General features: G+C 22.2%; 3 protein-coding genes across 4 annotated transcripts; 2 read left to right on the top strand and 1 right to left on the bottom strand.

Moving 5' to 3' along the window:
* The first annotated feature begins 854 nt into the window (after positions 1-854).
* LOC129605827 (guided entry of tail-anchored proteins factor 1) lies at positions 855-1555 on the top strand. Its single transcript, XM_055515800.1, has 2 exons — positions 855-993; positions 1045-1555. The coding sequence occupies exons 1-2, from the start codon at positions 925-927 to the stop codon at positions 1471-1473; spliced, it is 498 nt and encodes a 165-aa protein (XP_055371775.1). The 5' UTR covers positions 855-924; the 3' UTR covers positions 1474-1555.
* Positions 1468-3411, bottom strand: LOC129605826 (glutamyl-tRNA(Gln) amidotransferase subunit A, mitochondrial). The gene is made up of 4 exons (XM_055515799.1): positions 3261-3411; positions 2958-3205; positions 2654-2896; positions 1468-2602 (listed from the first exon to the last, which is right to left on the bottom strand). Exons 1-4 carry the CDS (start codon positions 3291-3293, stop codon positions 1615-1617), a joined length of 1512 nt encoding a protein of 503 aa, XP_055371774.1. The 5' UTR covers positions 3294-3411; the 3' UTR covers positions 1468-1614.
* A 791-nt stretch (positions 3412-4202) lies between these two features.
* Positions 4203-8562, top strand: LOC129605828 (uncharacterized). 2 transcript variants are annotated; one of them, XR_008696738.1, is made up of 10 exons: positions 4203-4577; positions 4639-5410; positions 5477-5634; positions 5699-5908; positions 6010-6130; positions 6195-6389; positions 6471-6663; positions 6723-6798; positions 7176-8182; positions 8384-8562. XR_008696738.1 is itself a non-coding variant. In XM_055515802.1 (9 exons), exons 1-9 carry the CDS (start codon positions 4329-4331, stop codon positions 8109-8111), a joined length of 2910 nt encoding a protein of 969 aa, XP_055371777.1. In that variant the 5' UTR covers positions 4203-4328; the 3' UTR covers positions 8112-8562. The 2 variants fall into 2 exon arrangements, 1 of the variants encoding a protein (XP_055371777.1); XM_055515802.1 differs by having other exon boundaries at positions 7176-8562.
* The last annotated feature ends 9778 nt before the right edge of the window (positions 8563-18340 follow it).

Genomic DNA, 18340 nt, shown 5'->3' with positions numbered 1-18340 from the left:
GTTACATCTTAATTTTTAAAAAGCTTGGTTATGCTCTAATGGTGGGTAAGACCGTTTAAATTTAATTCGCTGATGCGTCCTTATTCCTCAACTGTTTTGTACGTTATACAACCTAGATACATATGTATAAGGTATCCTATTACATATTTTTTCCTTTTTTTTTTTTGAAAATACATAATATGTAAGTATACAAGTACATATTTAAATACGAAATGTATGTTAATGCGAGCGGTAAATGTCTGTTTTTAGAAAATATTATTTTCAGTGAAGTGAATTTAAAGAAGTTAAATCCGGATTTAAAAAGTCTGAGCTGGGGAAATATAACATAATAAATGATAACGTAATTAATGAAAAAATAAAAGATTAAGTCGTAATCTCGTAAAAAATTTCGCAATAAACTTTCATAAATTCAAATTTACAAATTTTGAGTTAACCAAAAATATTCGTACTGCTTCCGAAATAATTTGATAATATCTCGTAAACTATAAAATCTTCAGTACTGAAATTTTACGTTAACGAGTTTCATGACACGGTTTCTATTTTGAAGTGGCTTATTTCACACAATTTCAAAGAAAAGTTTGCTCAAATTTTGAAATTTAAAATTTGGCATTTGGTAACAGGAGCACCATTCTGAGTAAAATTATAGTAACTGATGCATAAATTCTTTTGTTAGCTGTTATAAGAACTTATAAAATATTCTATTTAAAATATTATAAATTTTTTTTTTGATGTAATCTTGAAATTGGAATGAAATCTATAAAGTCTGTTTATTGCAATGAGTGTGAACACTCTCACCAATAAACTCCTGAGAACATGAACCAAAAAACCAGCTGGAACTATTTTTGACGTTTTTCTAACTTCTTCTGCTTAGTGAAAACTGTTTATTTACAAAATTTACTTTATAAAAATTTATAAAATTTCAGAATGTTCCCTCTAATTTTTATTATAATATTGAACACTTTAATTGCTTTTGCACATGAACTATCAAAACCGGTAAAATTAACAATATAAAATAATGAGTAGAAAATAATGCATATTTTGCAGCTTAAAACTTATTTGACCAAACCATCAGAAAAGCAACAAGAATTAAAAAGGCAGATATCAATACTTGAAAAGGAGTTGGATGGTATCAACATGTCACTTAACTACACCGATTGGGTTAAAAAACAAAGACAAATATTTTTGTTGCAAAGAGAGCTTCCTCCGCCGTTATCTAAACAAACTTTATTGAATGAAGCTATAAATTTTGGTCTTGGATATGTATTTCAAATTTTAGGATCGTTTATACTAATTATAGTTTCAATCTATTATCGTTATGTGCCAGTAATAGTATTTGATGATAAATTTAATTTTTCCCCTTTTGGAAAAATGATTGCTTTTCCTACTGGTGTCAACAATGCTATTTCAGTTCCTTTTTGGATATTTGTTACAAATTTTACAACAAGGTGTGTGGCGAATATTTTCAGAAGGTAATTTATTTTGTAATGTTAGTTTCTTTGATATTCAATGTACAACACTCTAAGAACAAAAATAAATATTTAGTATTTATTCTAAACTATGTGTATTTGATGACTTAGAAGGCTTATTTATATTTACATTTTCAAAATTTTGTAGTTAGGTTCTTGCTGCGTAAATTTGGTTATTTTCTAAACAATCAAAATTAACTTGTGATTCTATCCATTTAGCTATTGTTAATAAAAACTGATCATTAAAATTATCGCTCATTAATTGCAAACCAATTGGTAAACCTCTTGAAGATAGACGTATTGGAACGTTAATAGCTGGAATACCAGACATATTTGCTGGTTGAGTACAATAATCTTGTACAGCACATTGATCTCTATTAGAAGACTTAATGAAATCTGTGTAAAGTGGAGCATCTGATAGAGTTGTTGGGGTTAATAATACATCAACCCCGTTTTCATTATTGAAAACTTTTTTAAAATCATCTGCTATAAGTCTACGAACTTTCAAAGCTTTTAAAAAATATTTTTCATAATTTCTTCGTAAGAGAAAGTAATTGCCAGCTAAGATTCTTGTTTTAACTACTGTATTAAATCCTTCAGCACGACTTTTTGCATATAATTGTTCCGTACTAGATTCGTCTTCAGCGCGATGACCATATTCGATACCATCATATCGAGCCATATTACTGCTAACCTCACACTGATTTAAAATGGAATAAACAAAAATAGAAGCTTCTGTATGAGGTAAGGACACTTTCTTTACAATGGCTCCTTCATTTTCTAATAAATCGGCTATTTTTATCCAGGTTTCTTTTACATCTTCTGATAAGCCTTCACAGTTGTATTCTTCTGGAATTCCTATTTTAATTCCTGAAACTGAAATTTCATCTTCCAAAATGAATGGGTTAAACTCTTTTTTTACAGTTGTTGAATCATATTTGCAAGGGCCAGCAACTGCGTTAAGAATTAAACTGCAGTCATTTACTGTTCTTGTAATGATACCTGGAACATCCATTGAATTTACTAAAGGGATTAACCCATGTCGTGAAAGTAATCCATAAGAAGGTTTATAACCAATAACACCACAATATGAAGCTGGATTCCTTGTAGATCCACCGGTGTCAGAGCCTAAGGCACTAAAAATATGTTTACAAATACTTACATAATTCATATTGTGTATAGTTTACCCAAAAACAATTCCTGCAGCAACCGCTGTAGCAGATCCTCCAGAGCTACCTCCCGCAATTCTCCACATATTGCTTGTTAAATCTTCACTCCAAATATTTTTGGTTGGGCCAAATATTGAATCTACAGTTCCTGAGCCCATTCCGAATTGATCAAGATTCGTTTTTCCTACCAGAATCGCCCCAGAATTGAACAGTTTTTCACATACCGTTGCATTATATGGCGGTATGAAATCTTGAAGCATTCTAAAATAAAATAATTAAATAAAATAAAGATTGGACAAATATTTCAATCTTTTGTAAATACTTTGATGCACATGTGGTATGAATATCTTTTGTACAAAAATTGTCTTTAACCGCAATTGGGACACCATCTAGATAGCTTTTTTCTTGCTTATTTTGATAACGAAATGTAGATTCTTTTGCTTGATGAAATGCAGCTTCTGGACACAATCTTACAAAAGCATTTAATATTTTAAGTTTTGCCGCATCGTCTAAACTATAATCTATTACATTTTGCGGGTTAATTATGCCGTCTTTGTAGGCACCAACTAACTAAATATTACAATGTGAAAGCTGTGAGTTTTAAGTGCAATTTTAATGAAAATACCTGTTTGATATTCGATTGGATATGGCGTTTCATTTCTACTGCCTTAACAGATCGCTAATCTATGGACATTGTTACATATTTTTTTAGATAAACGTATAATTATGTAAAATATATTATAAGTAAATGAACTATCTATAAAAACAAAAACAAAATATTTACATTATTTTGATTATTGTGTTTAAGAGGCGTTTACATTTTTTTTTTAAATTTTATTTTGATTTCTTTCTCTAATGCACATTATTAAATGCACCTACATAATATTTAATACATTTTTAGGACTTTTAAATAAAATTAAAACAATCTAGATTTTGCTAATTATTGAGCTCTCTAATATTGCAGCTCTTCAGTTTAGAAATGATCGATCTGTGAATTAGGAAAGGAGACAAACAGTGACCCTCTAATAATTAAAATATTGCGTACCATTGTTTGGAGAATCAAAAATAGATAGAGCTTTCTTTCAGAAGTTGGTTGCAAAGCACGATGGTTTTCGAGAAGTGTATTTATAACTGGACGAGAACAAGCATTTGAACAATATAAGATCAAATTTTTAGTAAATTTCCATTGTAGACCGGATACGAGCTTCATCTTAAAAGCTTTTGAAAGAATTAATGAAGGACATCTTGTCAAAATTAAAAAGGAATAAAACAAACTCAGTTATAATGAATTTTCCATTTACCTGTAAATTGTACGTATTATATTATGTCATACTATTTGACATGATGCGGCATAAGTATTTTTGAGAATTAACTAATTTTTGGTTAATTCACAAAAAATTGTTTCATACAACATTGTTTTTTACTCAAAGCTAACAGTTTTAACAGTAACTATTGTGCAATATAACTTCAAAAAATTTAACTTCAAATGGGTTAATACTCATGACAATTGCCATGCTAGCAGTTTGACAGTGACTGGATAGAAACTTATTGACAGTGTCAGTTCATAAATAATTTTGTGGTCTTATATTAGTGGAAATTTGTTTGGTTTTTATGAAAACAGAAATTTTAAAGTAGTTTAAATTTATAAAATATAGTTCTTAATCTTTTAATATTTGATAAAAACATTTAGAATATGTCTACCGCTACAGTTTTAAACCTTTTAGAAGTGTTGAAAAATTCGACGGACAAAAATAATTTACTAAAAGCGCTTGTCAAACTGAGAACAGATATTGTCAAAGATCGAGAAGGGATTATGCTTTTCAAAAATTCGCAGGGAATTCCACCGTTAATCAAATTTTTAAATAGACCTAACGAAAAGATTTTAGAAATTGCCTTGAGTATTTTAGGCAACGCTTGCACTGATGAAGAATGCTGTACACAAGTAAGATATTCAATCTTTAATAAGTCATTGTTTAATTTGCGTGATGTTTTAATTTTTTTAGGCTTTCGAGAACAAAATTGTTCCATCATTAGTTACCATACTGAAGAGTGTACCTAATCCATCTATTCAATGTAGAGCATGTAGATTATTAGGGAACCTAGCAAAACAAAATACATCTAAGTTTCTTAACTACAATTCTTCAATTTCCCAATCGCTTTGTCTTATTCTTGAGGAATCCATTGAGGATCAAACTACTATAATGGGTGTGAGAGCTGCTAGATATTTGTTAAGCAACAAAGAATTCATTAAATCTTTTATTGGAAATGGTGGCTTTAAAATAATATTACAAATTCTTATAAAAGAAATGAAAAAAGATCATATTGAGGTGCAGAACACTTTGAATGACGATATAGATGTAAAAAAACGTGTTGGTCTTAAAGTTCAAGAGCATAGAGAAAAATATTTTCAGGAAGTTGCGAGACATTTGGAAGGTGTTAGAAATGATATATTTGATAATGAAATGTTGAAGAGCAAAAAGAAAGTAATTTTATTTACTATGCCTAAAGAAAAATCTCATCTCGACATAGTGCATGAAATACTGAAGTGTGTACACTTAATATCGGAAATTCCTTCTCGGGAATCTGCGGCCGAATTACATAGCCCGTTATTAAGTTTACCATGCATTATATATTTTGCGAATGAAAGCAATCCGTTCCGGGGTCTTTCTTTAAGAATAATATCAAATTTTTCTAGAAACCCCTACGCGGTTTCTTCTTTAAGTCAAGCTGATGCCGCCGAAGCTGCTTGTACTTTATTAATGGCAGAACATTTAAGTACTTATACTTTATTACATTATTATATTATTATGAATATTACTATTTTAATTTCTAATATTTTAGAAATACCATTATCTAATTCTGAACTCAAATGTTGCATTCATTCACTTAATGTGTTAGCAGGTGATGCATGTAATCGTGCTAAAATTAGGCGAAGTGGAGCTTTACAAAAATTATTAGAATTAGCAAAAAAGTCGAAATCTTATTCAGAAGTATCTTTGGTAAAGTTACCTTATTATTACAATACTGCAATAAATGACGTTTCATAATATTTATTTTTTTCAGATATTGTTCGTTTTGATAAACTTTCAGTACGACAACTTAAGTATAGATTTTATGTCGCGTGAAGGCTTAGTTGATATGTTGGTTAAAGAATTGGAGGCTTTCCTGAACTCAGATGATGAGGTTCGGAAAAAAAAAGTAGAAGAAAAGCTAGCAAGAGCTCAAGCAAAAAAAAGAAAATCTCCCGCCGAAGCGATTCAACCAAATTCTAAAGTAAATATTTAATTGATTTCATTTTAACGATTCATAATTTGATTTAATTAATAATATTTTTAATAAATTTCTTATACAAAATTCAAAAACAAATTTGATAGGCTGCGAAATGGGAAGAGTTTTATGATGAAGATTCTCCTGTTGGTTCTCCGTTAAATCTATCGCCATTTAGTCCATGTAGTTCTAGAAGTCTGTCCCCTGTTAGTGCAAAAGTAATGACAGGTGAATTATATACATACATATATTCATAAAATTGTAAGCTTTTATCAATTTTCTTTTATGTTAGAAAACGATTTTGAGTCAGAAACATATTCGCCAGTTTGCAGTGAAGATGAAGCAGATAGTGAGGATGAAAGTAATGCAATAAAAGAAAAAACGTCTGATGAATGTGATGTTATGAAATTGTTAGATATTGCTTTTAAGACAGAAACAAATATTGAGGAAAATTTTTCTGATTTTGAAGATGAAAAAAAGGATCCTGGTAAAAAGTTTTTTTCTATTTTCCTTAGTACTTGAATTTGAAAAGATTTGCAACATAAAACTTTTCTTTTCTGGGTTTTAGTTCAAATGACAGAAAAAATATTTTCTCGAAATGCTATAGATATTATCGATAATTTATTGTTTAGAGTTAGTTTGTTGACAACTAACAGAGTAGAGCTTGGAAAACCACAAACTTTAAATATTATTATACAAGCAATTAATGTGTTTGGAATAAACCATAGCAGTTTTGGAAGCTGTTTAACGAATATCTTGTCGTAAGGCGTTAGGTTTTTCTCTTTATTAAATTTTTAAAATATCTTTCTTTCGATTTTAGAGATAGCAAGTTCTTTCTTAAAATTTTAAAACAAAACGTTCCTCATCAATTGTATAAGATGACTAGAATTGAAGACGTAAGTTAAATTTATAAATTTATATTTATATTTATAATTTATAAAGTGATGTACCTATCAATACTAAAATAAATACATCATTTTGATAGTACTTATTCATATATATCTTTCTAGTCAAAAGTATGTATAGTATCTTTTTTTACGGGCTTAAAAATGTATATAAAAAATTATATAAGGCAAACTGAAAGATATTCAATCTGAGGTTACATTATTTCCATTATTTTCTCGAACAAGCACTCAATAAACAAAATTTATTCTACCTCAGATTCATTTAATCAAGTTAATTTTGGAAGACATTTTTTGACTCATAAAAAAATAAAAACTATTTCATTTAAAATTTTATTTGATTTTTTTAAACCGTATTAAACTTTTTCTAGTTAAAATCCGGTGGTGTTAATTTTATTGATACATTAACTTGTGTAGCAGAAACTGGATATGGACGTGGTGAAATAGCTAAATTATTAAAAAATGAAATAGATCATCAGAAAAGAGGAGCAATTGCGATTTCATTTATTATAAAAAGTCCATCTTTTTTATATTCATTATTGACTGAAAATGATGTTCTAAATATATTATTAGCTACAATTTTAAATAAAAATGATGAATTAAGAGTAGAGGCGGCTGATGGAATAACATCAATCGCTCAGACATTGGGAATTGCTACTCCACGATGTCATAAATTTGTTTTCAACACAATCAAAGAATTCGACGAATTAATTGATTTTATTGAAACTTGCAATGAAAATGAAAATGAGGATGATGTAATGAAATTTTTAATACACAGAGGTTGTTCACAAATTCCAGTAAAGTTTAGTAAAACAATTTTATCCCACAACAGTGAAGTATTTAATTCAATGTTAAATAGCGATTTTCGAGAAAATAAAGAAGGAGAAGTACATTTAAAAGATTATACAGTACATGGAATAAAATATTTTTTAAATTTGATTAATTTAAAATCGAAAAAGCAACCATTAAACATTCCGCCAGTATATCATTTTGATTCTATATTAGAAGCATATGAATTAAGTCGTATGTATATAATGACAGACTTAGAAAAATATCTATTTGAAATGTTAGTGCATCGCTTGGATTTGAAAAGTTGCCTACGTGTATTTGAATGGTCATTAACTCATTTTAATCCGGAATTATCAGAAATTGCAATAAATTATTATTTGTCATCGGAAATCGATGGAAAAGATAAAGTAGATTTGTTTCGAGATGCTGATTATTCAAAATTTTCAAAAGAATGGTATCAAATGATTACCGATGCTATTTTGGTAAAATGTCAAAATATGTGCGTTGATTTTTCCTAAAATGACTTTTGAAAAATAAAATATTGAAGAGAAAGCCACAAAACTTTTCTATTATGTATATGGAAATATATGTATGTATATATGTAAACATATTAATTTTGAAATTTGTATTACAATTAATATATTTTAAAGATAAATTTTAAAAATTAAATATTAATTAAACTTAAGAATTTTCCCATTAAATTTACTGCTGCCCCGGTTGCTATCTATGTATTTATATAATAATGAGTTTAAAAAAATTCATTTTATTATTTTTTGTTTTGTTCTTAAAGGTTGGATGGTTCCGATGAACTTCTAAGATTTCATGCTATTATTTAATTTCAATTGTTTTTCATACCTATAGATTAAATTTGATAATTTTGTACTGAATATTTTAAAGACTTAAATTATTGTATACAAAAGTAATTTAAATAATTTTTTAACTTAATTTAATTGTATATCATTTTAAAAAAGTGGATTATTTTCATAATTAGTCATTTGTGTATTTAATATTTTGTATGTACAATTATGATTTTTGTATAAATATTATGTACACGTCAATCATCACATATATTAAGAAACAAAATCCTATAAATAAACCTTATATGTATCATACAAAGGAAAACTTTCTTTTAATTGGACATAATTTTAAGTATTTTAGTGTTGATGTCGTTTTGACGTAGTGAAAATTTCAACAAAACAAGTTCAAGTTGCACAATTTTATAATGTACCTAAAAATTGGACGCGGAAAAGAAATTATTATTAATTTATTTTCTATAATTTAAGGAGTAAAATCTGGCGAATTCACAACAATAATAAGTCTATAAATTACATATTTAATGGTTTTTCGTGCCTTATATAATATTATGTACATATTGGTTACAGTTCAATATAATAAAGAAGTACTCATATATCATTTTCGAAAATTATAGCATGACGAAAGTTCTGAAGCATTTTTAAAGATTTATTTAAATCTTGCAAAAATATTTTTAGTTTCAATAAAATCATATAGAAAAATGTAAGATATTAAACATCTAAACTATTGAACTAGTTATTTCCTGTAATGATACAAAATAAGATTTTTAAAATTTAATACCCTTATGATGATTGGCGAAGTGAATGGCTATGCGAGTCGAATGGACTAGGGACTAGGCGAATCGAATGAGATTTTAAATTATGATCGGCCAATGCTTTCACTCGCCAGATTTAAAATGTTGTTACCGAAAGACATCAGAAAACCTACCGAAAATAATAAGGTTAACACCACGTTTTATTACAAAAACAATGGAATTTTCCTATCTCTTTACCAATACATATCGAGGTTGTTTTATATTAATTTAATTAAATGCTCGAGTTGTTTTTGGTTTGATTTGTTCACGCTTAAATTTATATGAAACAGTCAATATATTTTACAATAACTTGTAGAGTTTTATGAATTTACTTTGCAAATAGTTTAGATTTTTCCATTACACCACTATAAATACTATAATACCCAATAGAAAAAAACACTTATGTATTATGTATTTGTATTTTTGGTTTCATTCGTCAAGCTTGCTACACAGAATTTTCATTCGACAGATTTGAATGCTCATTCGCCTAAAATTTCGGTGAATTCGTTAATAATAATACCAAAAATTTCATTCGCTTCGCCGAATAATAATAAAGACCTAAGTTAGAACTTTAAGTGAACATATAAATATCATTACAGAAATCAGTCATAAATATGTCATATGTTCTATGTTAATCTAGTTATTATATACTAATCAATGGAATTATAGGTTTGTATACACTTCTGAGATAATAGGAGTTAAGTTTTGAGTTTCACTTTATGTTAAAAATGAAAAGCAAGGGTCAATAAAGAAATTAAAAGAAAATTTCAAATAAATTTTTTACAATTTTTATTTTTATATTTTTATGTAATCTATTTTTTTTTGTTTTTCTTTTTTTTTCTTATTTTTTTCTTTTTTTCTCTTAAATAGATATATATATATAATTATATGTATATATTTATATATATATATCTATATATATATATGTGTGTATATACATGCACGTATATTCGTATATATATATATATATATATATATATATATATATATATATATATATATATATATATATATACATATATATATATATATATAACCATATATATCTATCAATAATATAGTTTTATATATTTCGTTATTTTTTTTTTTATTTTTTTTTACATCCATTTTTTTTTTGAAATTTTTTAATCTTACTATAGAGTGTGTATTCTAAGGTTTATAATATTTAATTTAAATTTAATTTCCTATATCTTCATTGTTTTGCTTTTTTGTTGTTGATTTTCTATAATACTATTTAAATTTTCCATTTCTTTATATTTTTTTACAGTCAAATTACTATATTTGAATAGTTTTGTATTTTTTTTTCTTTTTGTTTTTTAATATATATATTACCAATCCTTAAAATAGTACGACACATTTTTGTTTTAATTATTTTTTTTATTTTCAAATTTTTGTTTTTTTTTTTTTTGTTAATAATTTATATAATAAAATTTTAATATTTTTTATGATTTAATTGTTTTTTTTTTTGTATTTTCTTTCCAATTTATTATAAATATTTTCATATATTTTATATAATAAGTTTAACATTTATTTAATATATTTTGCTTATTTTTATTTAAAAAATGTTTATTACCTATTTTTTTTTATGAATTATTTTAATTTTTATTTTTTTTTTTAATTTTTTTTAATAATTTTTTTTTTAATAATATTTATTTTTTTTTATATAATATTAAACATTTACAGATTTTAAATTTTTTTATTTTATTTTGTTAGTTTTTTCCATTTTGTATTTTGAATATTTTATATACTCTAATTATTTTAATATTAAAATTTTTTTTATTTTAATTTTTCTTAAATGATTTTTGAAGTTTTATATTTAAGGGATCTTGTTTTTTATTAGCTATTTTCTTAGATTTGTGTAATTACATAAAGTATTGAAAAAAAAAATTAAAAATAAAATTATTTAATAAAAATGAAAAGCAATGGTTTAAAATGAAAATGGGAAAATATTATTATATTATCAAAATATAATATAAATTTAAAATGTAATTGTTAATAAAGAGCGAAATGATATTTATTATAGTGAATATTCAGAATTAATTGTAAGAAATCTCAGTATGTATATTAAAATTAAAAATGATTTTTTTTATTTTAGAAACTGAAATTTCTTAGTAGATTAAAGCAAATAATTTAAATATTTGATTCACTTTTCAAGGCAAGTTAATATAGAATAACATTCTGAAAAATTTTAAAAATAATTACTGAAAAAAAAGTACGTAGAAATATAACTGCGTAGTAAAAAATTCGGTGCCAGTCAGAATTATATTAGTATATAAGTTACCTAAGTTAAGTCATTGCAAAAAATTAGCTATATTTATGAATAAATTTAGGTGAACAAGATTTTGTTTATGAACACAAAATATATAATGCCATTTTCCCTGTGTATCGCGTTCGTGAAAATGTAAAATTATGTATTGCCTGATTTGTAAAAGTATATAAGTAGCTAGGTCATTGCAAATGAAATAATATTGTTATATAAGTAATATGAAAATTATTGAGACAATTATTATAATAATATAAAAATTATTTTAAATATATTTTACTTTTAATTGATAACATTTTATGAATAAGAATAGCTAAATATTATAATAAAAATTTTTTGTGGCCATTAATATTAATAAGAAAGTTGGTTTTTTCCTTAAAAGAACACATTATTTGTTTGTGATTAAATTAATTGTCTTTAATTTTTTTTTTATTATATTATTTATATTGTCTAGAATCCAAATATATTGTTAACTCATTTATTAAAACAAAAAAAAAACTAATAAAATAAATTATTTAATGAATTATTTTGTTAAAAAAATTATTAAATTTGAGATTCTTTTGTGTATTTTAAATTTGATTGTTAATTTTTTTTTTAATATTAAGGTGGCTATATTTATTTTTCAGTTCATTATTTTTATTTTTTTTTTTTTTTTTAGAAAGATTGATAACTATTATTATGTAATTATACATAATAATGTATATTATATGTATGTATATTGTTTTCTTTTTTAAATAAAAAAAGGAAGATTACAGAATAACATCAATTTTACAAAAGGAAAATAAAAAAAAAAATTGAATATAAACACAATATGTCAGTATGAATACATTTGTTAAATAATATAAAATTAAAAAATTAATAATAATCATCATTTATTGACAGTTCAGTTATAATATACATATAACAGTAATAAAATGGTATACGTTAAAAATTTAATTCGGTATATTTTTTTTTGTTTTTTTATATTACTAATTACCTATTTATTCATGCTGCAATTTTCTGCACTTTATTTTACTATTTATTTATTTATATATTTATATATATATATATATATATATATATATATATATATACATACATATATATATATATATATATATATATATATATATATATATATATATATATATATATATGTACTTAATTTAACATCTTAAATCTCTTCAAAATTATTTACTATATATATTTATATATATATAAATTTCTATTTTCAAATTTAAAAAACTAATTTTGTTTGCATTATCTATTTACAAATTTTAAATTTATATATATATATATGTATATATATATATATAAATGTATATATATATGTATATATATATATGTATATATATATAAATTGAATGCCAATTTCTTAACGTTCGCTTTTTAAAGAATCTTATTTATATTTATTTTATATTTATAGTAATTAAATTAATAATTTAAATATTAATTTTTATATTTGAATAATTTTTTTTTTGTATTTTTTCTTCTTCTGTTTTTACTTTGATTATTATTAAATAAAATATTTTACATATTATTATAGGTTTAAAAATCACATTTCAATTTTATATATATGTATGTATGTAGGTAGAATATATAATATAATAATAATTAATGTTTTTCTTTTATATGCGTGTACGTGATATAAATTAAAAATAATTTAAATTATAAATATTTTAAAAAACAATTTATATATGTATGTATTATGTTTAATATACGGAATAAATTATTATATAATATTATAGGAAAATTCAAAAATAAAATTTTGAGAATTAAAAGAAGAATAAGGAAGTAATATTTTTCAAAACAAAAATTAAATAATGGTATTTACGAAATTATTTATTTAACTTATTTTATTGCAGTTATTTGCTAGTTAAGAGGGTGGGTGTACTTCTCTGCTTTACATATAAATTTTGTTAAAAAATTAGGATTTTATATAGGTTTATATGGAATATGTGGGGTGGGGGGGCAATTAATAGTTGCCAATTAATAATGTTTATTGTGAATCAAAACTAATATTTTTGTTGAATAATATTTTTCTATATAACAATACAAAAATTTATATTAAATTTTATTATTATATTGTATAACAAATTTTAATGAATATTAATTTTTTCTATAATGCACAAGATAAATGTAATAAAATTAACAAGGGACTCTTGGCTTATGTGAATATTTTCAAAAAAAAAAAATACACATACTTGTGAATGTATTTAATAAAAATAATTGTGCTGTTATACTAACATGATCAATGTATATTATTGTTATACTATCAAAATTGTTTTAGATTTGTATATTCAAAAATTAATTTTAAATTATTAATAATCGTTTTAATTTTTTTAGCAAACGTAAATAATTAATATAAATTTCATATTCAAATAAAATTATAATAATAAATAAAATTTATTTAAATATATGCATTTTTTAATGTTTTTATATTTTTTAATTTTTTTTATTTTTGTTCATACTAATTACATATATAGCTTTATGTAAAAAGTGTACAAAACCAGTCTTTAAATATACATATGTATATATATATATATATATATATTTAATTTATACTTTTTATATGTATATATATATATATATATATATTAAGGTAAAAATTAATTTTACTATATACCCTATATTTGTTTTTGTTTTAATATTTTTTATAAATATATACATATATAAATTTATATTAATATATATGTATATATTTTAATAAAAAAACAGAAAAAAAGAAAGAAAAACAGAACTATTAATATTAATTTTTCCAATATATTTATATATTAATGCAAATATTTATATTTTCGCAATTTTCCTTTTTTAATTAATATTTTTATATAGAGTATTTTAAATTTTATTTTTTGTTATATTTATATTGTATTATTGTTATATAATCTGAAAATTATAACAAAATTTTTATATCACTAATAAAGAAATATGAATGTGTGTTTTATATTTAATTATAACTAATTTTTATATATATATTTACATATCATTTTAAATTTATTTTAAATATATATATATTTTTTATAATATTAGAATTTAGGTTTTATAATTTTTATAAATTTTATATTATGTTAAATAACAAATTTTTTTTTTGTTATTAGGTTTTTAATTATGAAAAAGATAAAAGAAAGAATAATTTAATTGTTATATAGAAAAACAATAAATTTATATCGTATAATAGTTCCATCGCAAAAAGGAATAATCGCTAAAGTCGACATTGTACCGTAAAATTAGATGACTGCGCTAAAATGTTCTCCATGTTTAAATGTATGTGTTCAAAAAGATGTTGGGGCACCATTTATTTTGGCCAAGCTATTAAAAAATTTTTCTAATCGTTAAAGTTTAGAATGAATTAATGAGCTTACATATTTTGCTAAAATAGCAAAACTCGCTTTAAGTGTTTATTTTAAAATTAAATTTTAGTTCAAACTCTTCTTTAAAGAATGTGTATTAAGGAATAATAAACAAAAATTGCTTAAGTCTAACATAGCTAAAGAATAGAAATGTGGAGCAAAATTTTAAATAACTTTTAGTAGCTATCTTAAAATTTTTCGAAACAAAGTTTTGGAAAAAGTTACAATGTGTGGTTTTTAAATAAATATATAAATAGTTTTTAAATAAATATAAAAAAATTAGAATAAAGACTAAAACCCTTTTAGTTGTATAAAATAGAAAGAAGTAAAAAATTACTCCAACAATCCAACCCTAATGATTCTTAGACTTTTGCAATAAATTCATAGAAATTATATTGAAGAGGACAAAAATCTTATGCAAATTTTTATTTTTGCTCTCGTTTATTCCTTTTTGCCACACAATATTATATTTCAAATTTTTTTTTTTATATTTAAATAATATTAAATTTGTTGAACGCACAATAATATTTTAAGTAAATTTAAGAAAAAAATTTAATTAACATAATTAAAAATAAAATTAATTTTGTATAAAAGCTAATTTTTTTTCTTGTGTTTTCATTTTGTTTTTTTTTTTCCATTTTGTATTATTTTCGCAATATTAAAAATATAAAAACATTTTTTTTTTGTTGTTTTTTTAGTATTAGGTATATATAATTAATAATTATAATTTATGTTTATATTTTTAGATATTTTAAATATTTTTACATTATATAATGTTTTTTTTGTTTTGCCTATATTATTTATATCTTATAATTTAGATTTTTGTAAAAAACAAAAAAAAAAGATTTTTTCATTCATTCAGGCAGTTTAATTTAATTTTTATTTTAAACAGTCACGCACCAATCATTCATTTTTATATTTATTAAATTTTAATTATGCAAATATCATTTTAATTATTTTGTATTTTTTGTGTTTTGTTTTTTTGTTTTTTCTTACAATGTTTTATAATATGAATGTATAAATTAAGAAATAAGTATAAAAATTTTTACACAATTAATTATAAAAATTAAATATAAATTAAATAATAAATTTTATTATTTTTTTTTGTGATTTCGTCGTATAGGAATTTTTTAAAACTGAAAAAAAAAAACAAATAAAATAATTTTTATAAATTTTATTTATTTTTTCTTATTTGTTTTTTCTAATTACATTATAATCATAATAATTAATTAAAATTAATTTATAAAAGATTAATTTAAATATAATTATAAAGTGTAATTATTAACTTACTTAATATTTTGTTTACTTTTATTTTTTATATTTCAATTTAGATGCGATGTTTGTGAATAATAATTATATTTTCTGTTTGAATCAGGATGATTTTTGATTGAGTTTAAATTATAAAAAAAAATTGTTTTATTATTAAATTTGAGTTTTAAATTAAATTATCAAAATTTTAAATTAATTTAATTGTGAATTAAAATTAAACTTTTGAATTGTATATCAACTGTAAATATATAAATATAAATTGATATTAATATAAAATATTTCAAATTATAATTAGATAAATTTGTGTAGTTTTTTGTTTTTAAAAAAATTGTGAACTAATGGATTATTGTATAATTGTTACAAAATTCTATATAAATTTATAAAAAAAAAATTGTAAATTTTAAGAATTTAGGAAATTGTTATTTATGTCATATATTTATTTCTCAAATGAGCGTAAAGCTCCTCTAGAATTGAAAATATAATTCTTAGCTTTTGTGTGAAATTGCCGTAGTGAATATTTTTCAACTTTATAAATATAGGTACAAAAATTAATAAATTGGTATAATTTTATAAAAAAAAAAAGTAGGTAATCTACTTAATTCAATAAGTTAATCCGTAAGGTAATCTTAATTGTAAAAATTTTTAAATATCTCAATGAGTATATGAAAATATTGATTCACATAATTTTTAAAAAGAAAACAAATTTAAATATCGATTTCAAGAAAATGAAGAATTTAAAATTAAATTGCTTATGTAATAAAGTTATACCATTCAAATATATATTATAAATATAGATTTGGATGCATATCGAAAATATGCATTTAAAATCTATTCGATTTAAATATAAATTTAATATTTAATAAATGGTTTACAATTCTGAAAGCGATTTGTACAAGAAAATTCTAAAATTCACTGTAAAAACATCATTAGAATTTTAATTACTATGTATGTATGTAATTTCGAGAATAATTAATATTAATAAAGTGAATTTATAAATTGAACTTACATAATAACAAAAATTATAGTAAAAAATTTAAAAAACAAAATATAAAAAGTTTTTAAAAATTGTTTTTAATATTAAATCATATTTTGTAAGAGATGTAATTTGTCATAAAAGCATACAACTTCAATGTTATACAATTAAACATATTAAAGCAATAATATTCATTTAAAATAATATTGTAAAATTTTATTTTCTAGTAACTTTGCTCTTTTTTCCTACAAAAGCGTATATTTTTTGACTGGACCACCCTAAAATTTTCCACAATATAAACTTACATACCATTATGAGATTCCCATTTTCATATAATATTAAATTTTTAAGCAAAAATATAAGCTTCATTTAAATTCAATCCTGACTTATGAATACATTGTGTATTCTTTTAAACCTAAAATATTATAGAGGAATTTGATAGAAAACCTAAAATATAAGAAAATTTTAAATAATTTAAGATTGTATATAGTAGACTGCACTTCAATACAAGATGTAACAAGTCAAAAACTGTATATATGGCTGAAAATATAAACTATAAAAATCAAAAATATTTATATTGTAAACATTTAGTACATTTCAAACTGATGTTCAACATTTATATATCATATTGTTAAATTTAACATAGAATTATGAATTTTTTGAATATGAAAAATGCAATTGTTAATAACAAACCAAATAAATTTTAGTTTAAATTATTTCATAAATAAATAGAATATCGCAAATCATCCTGTCTATTTGAAATTATTTAAGGTTATGAATAATAAATTCAAATTCTGAATTAACTTGAAGAATTAATTCTTGGATAAGCCAATATCGTAAAGCTTTGCTTAAATCTTTATTAAAACCTAATTTGACTAGAAATTTTAAAATTATATTTATATAATAATTAAATTTAAAGGAATCTTTTTATTTTTAAATAAATTAAAATAAAATATAAACTTAAATTGGAAAATAATTAAATTTATATTTTGTTTTTGTAACACAATTGAATTCTTATATTGGAAATCAAAATAAAAACAATTTTCACAAAGCCTTGTAATTTTCTGATGTTTTTTTTTTATATTTTTATATCAAAATTGAAATATAAAGGATTCTATTATTGTATACGCAAAAAAAAAAAAATTGCCGTTTTTCTAATAATTATTTTATAATATAGAAAATTATATAACTATACTTATATATAAAATCAAGACAAAATTCTGAACTTATTCACACAATATTCTTATAAAATATTTAATTGTAAAAAAAGGATTCTTTAATTTCTATTTTTAAATATAATTTCATAT

The sequence above is a fragment of the Condylostylus longicornis genome, unplaced genomic scaffold, assembly GCF_029603195.1.
Source record: "Condylostylus longicornis isolate FDR11 unplaced genomic scaffold, ASM2960319v2 ptg000015l, whole genome shotgun sequence".
Lineage (NCBI taxonomy): Eukaryota > Metazoa > Arthropoda > Insecta > Diptera > Dolichopodidae > Condylostylus > Condylostylus longicornis.
Note: the sequence above shows the minus strand (reverse complement) of the source record. Positions and strands in the feature narration are given on the sequence as shown.

What these genes read in the sequence shown, in the direction of transcription:
- LOC129605827 (XM_055515800.1), top strand. Translation starts at nt 925, where the DNA reads ATGTTCCCTCTAATTTTTATTATAATATTGAACACTTTAATTGCTTTT. An exon ending in CACATGAACTATCAAAACCG is followed by an intron (nt 994 to 1,044) that starts GTAAAATTAACA and finishes CATATTTTGCAG; the next exon opens with CTTAAAACTTATTTGACCAA.
- LOC129605826 (XM_055515799.1), bottom strand. Translation starts at nt 3,293, where the DNA reads ATGAAACGCCATATCCAATCGAATATCAAACAG. An exon ending in TCCAATCGAATATCAAACAG is followed by an intron (nt 3,206 to 3,260) that starts GTATTTTCATTA and finishes TGTAATATTTAG; the next exon opens with TTAGTTGGTGCCTACAAAGA. An exon ending in CATACCACATGTGCATCAAA is followed by an intron (nt 2,897 to 2,957) that starts GTATTTACAAAA and finishes ATTTTATTTTAG; the next exon opens with AATGCTTCAAGATTTCATAC.
- LOC129605828 (XM_055515802.1), top strand. Translation starts at nt 4,329, where the DNA reads ATGTCTACCGCTACAGTTTTAAACCTTTTAGAAGTGTTGAAAAATTCG. An exon ending in TGTTTAACGAATATCTTGTC is followed by an intron (nt 6,664 to 6,722) that starts GTAAGGCGTTAG and finishes TTTCGATTTTAG; the next exon opens with AGATAGCAAGTTCTTTCTTA. An exon ending in AGATGACTAGAATTGAAGAC is followed by an intron (nt 6,799 to 7,175) that starts GTAAGTTAAATT and finishes AACTTTTTCTAG; the next exon opens with TTAAAATCCGGTGGTGTTAA.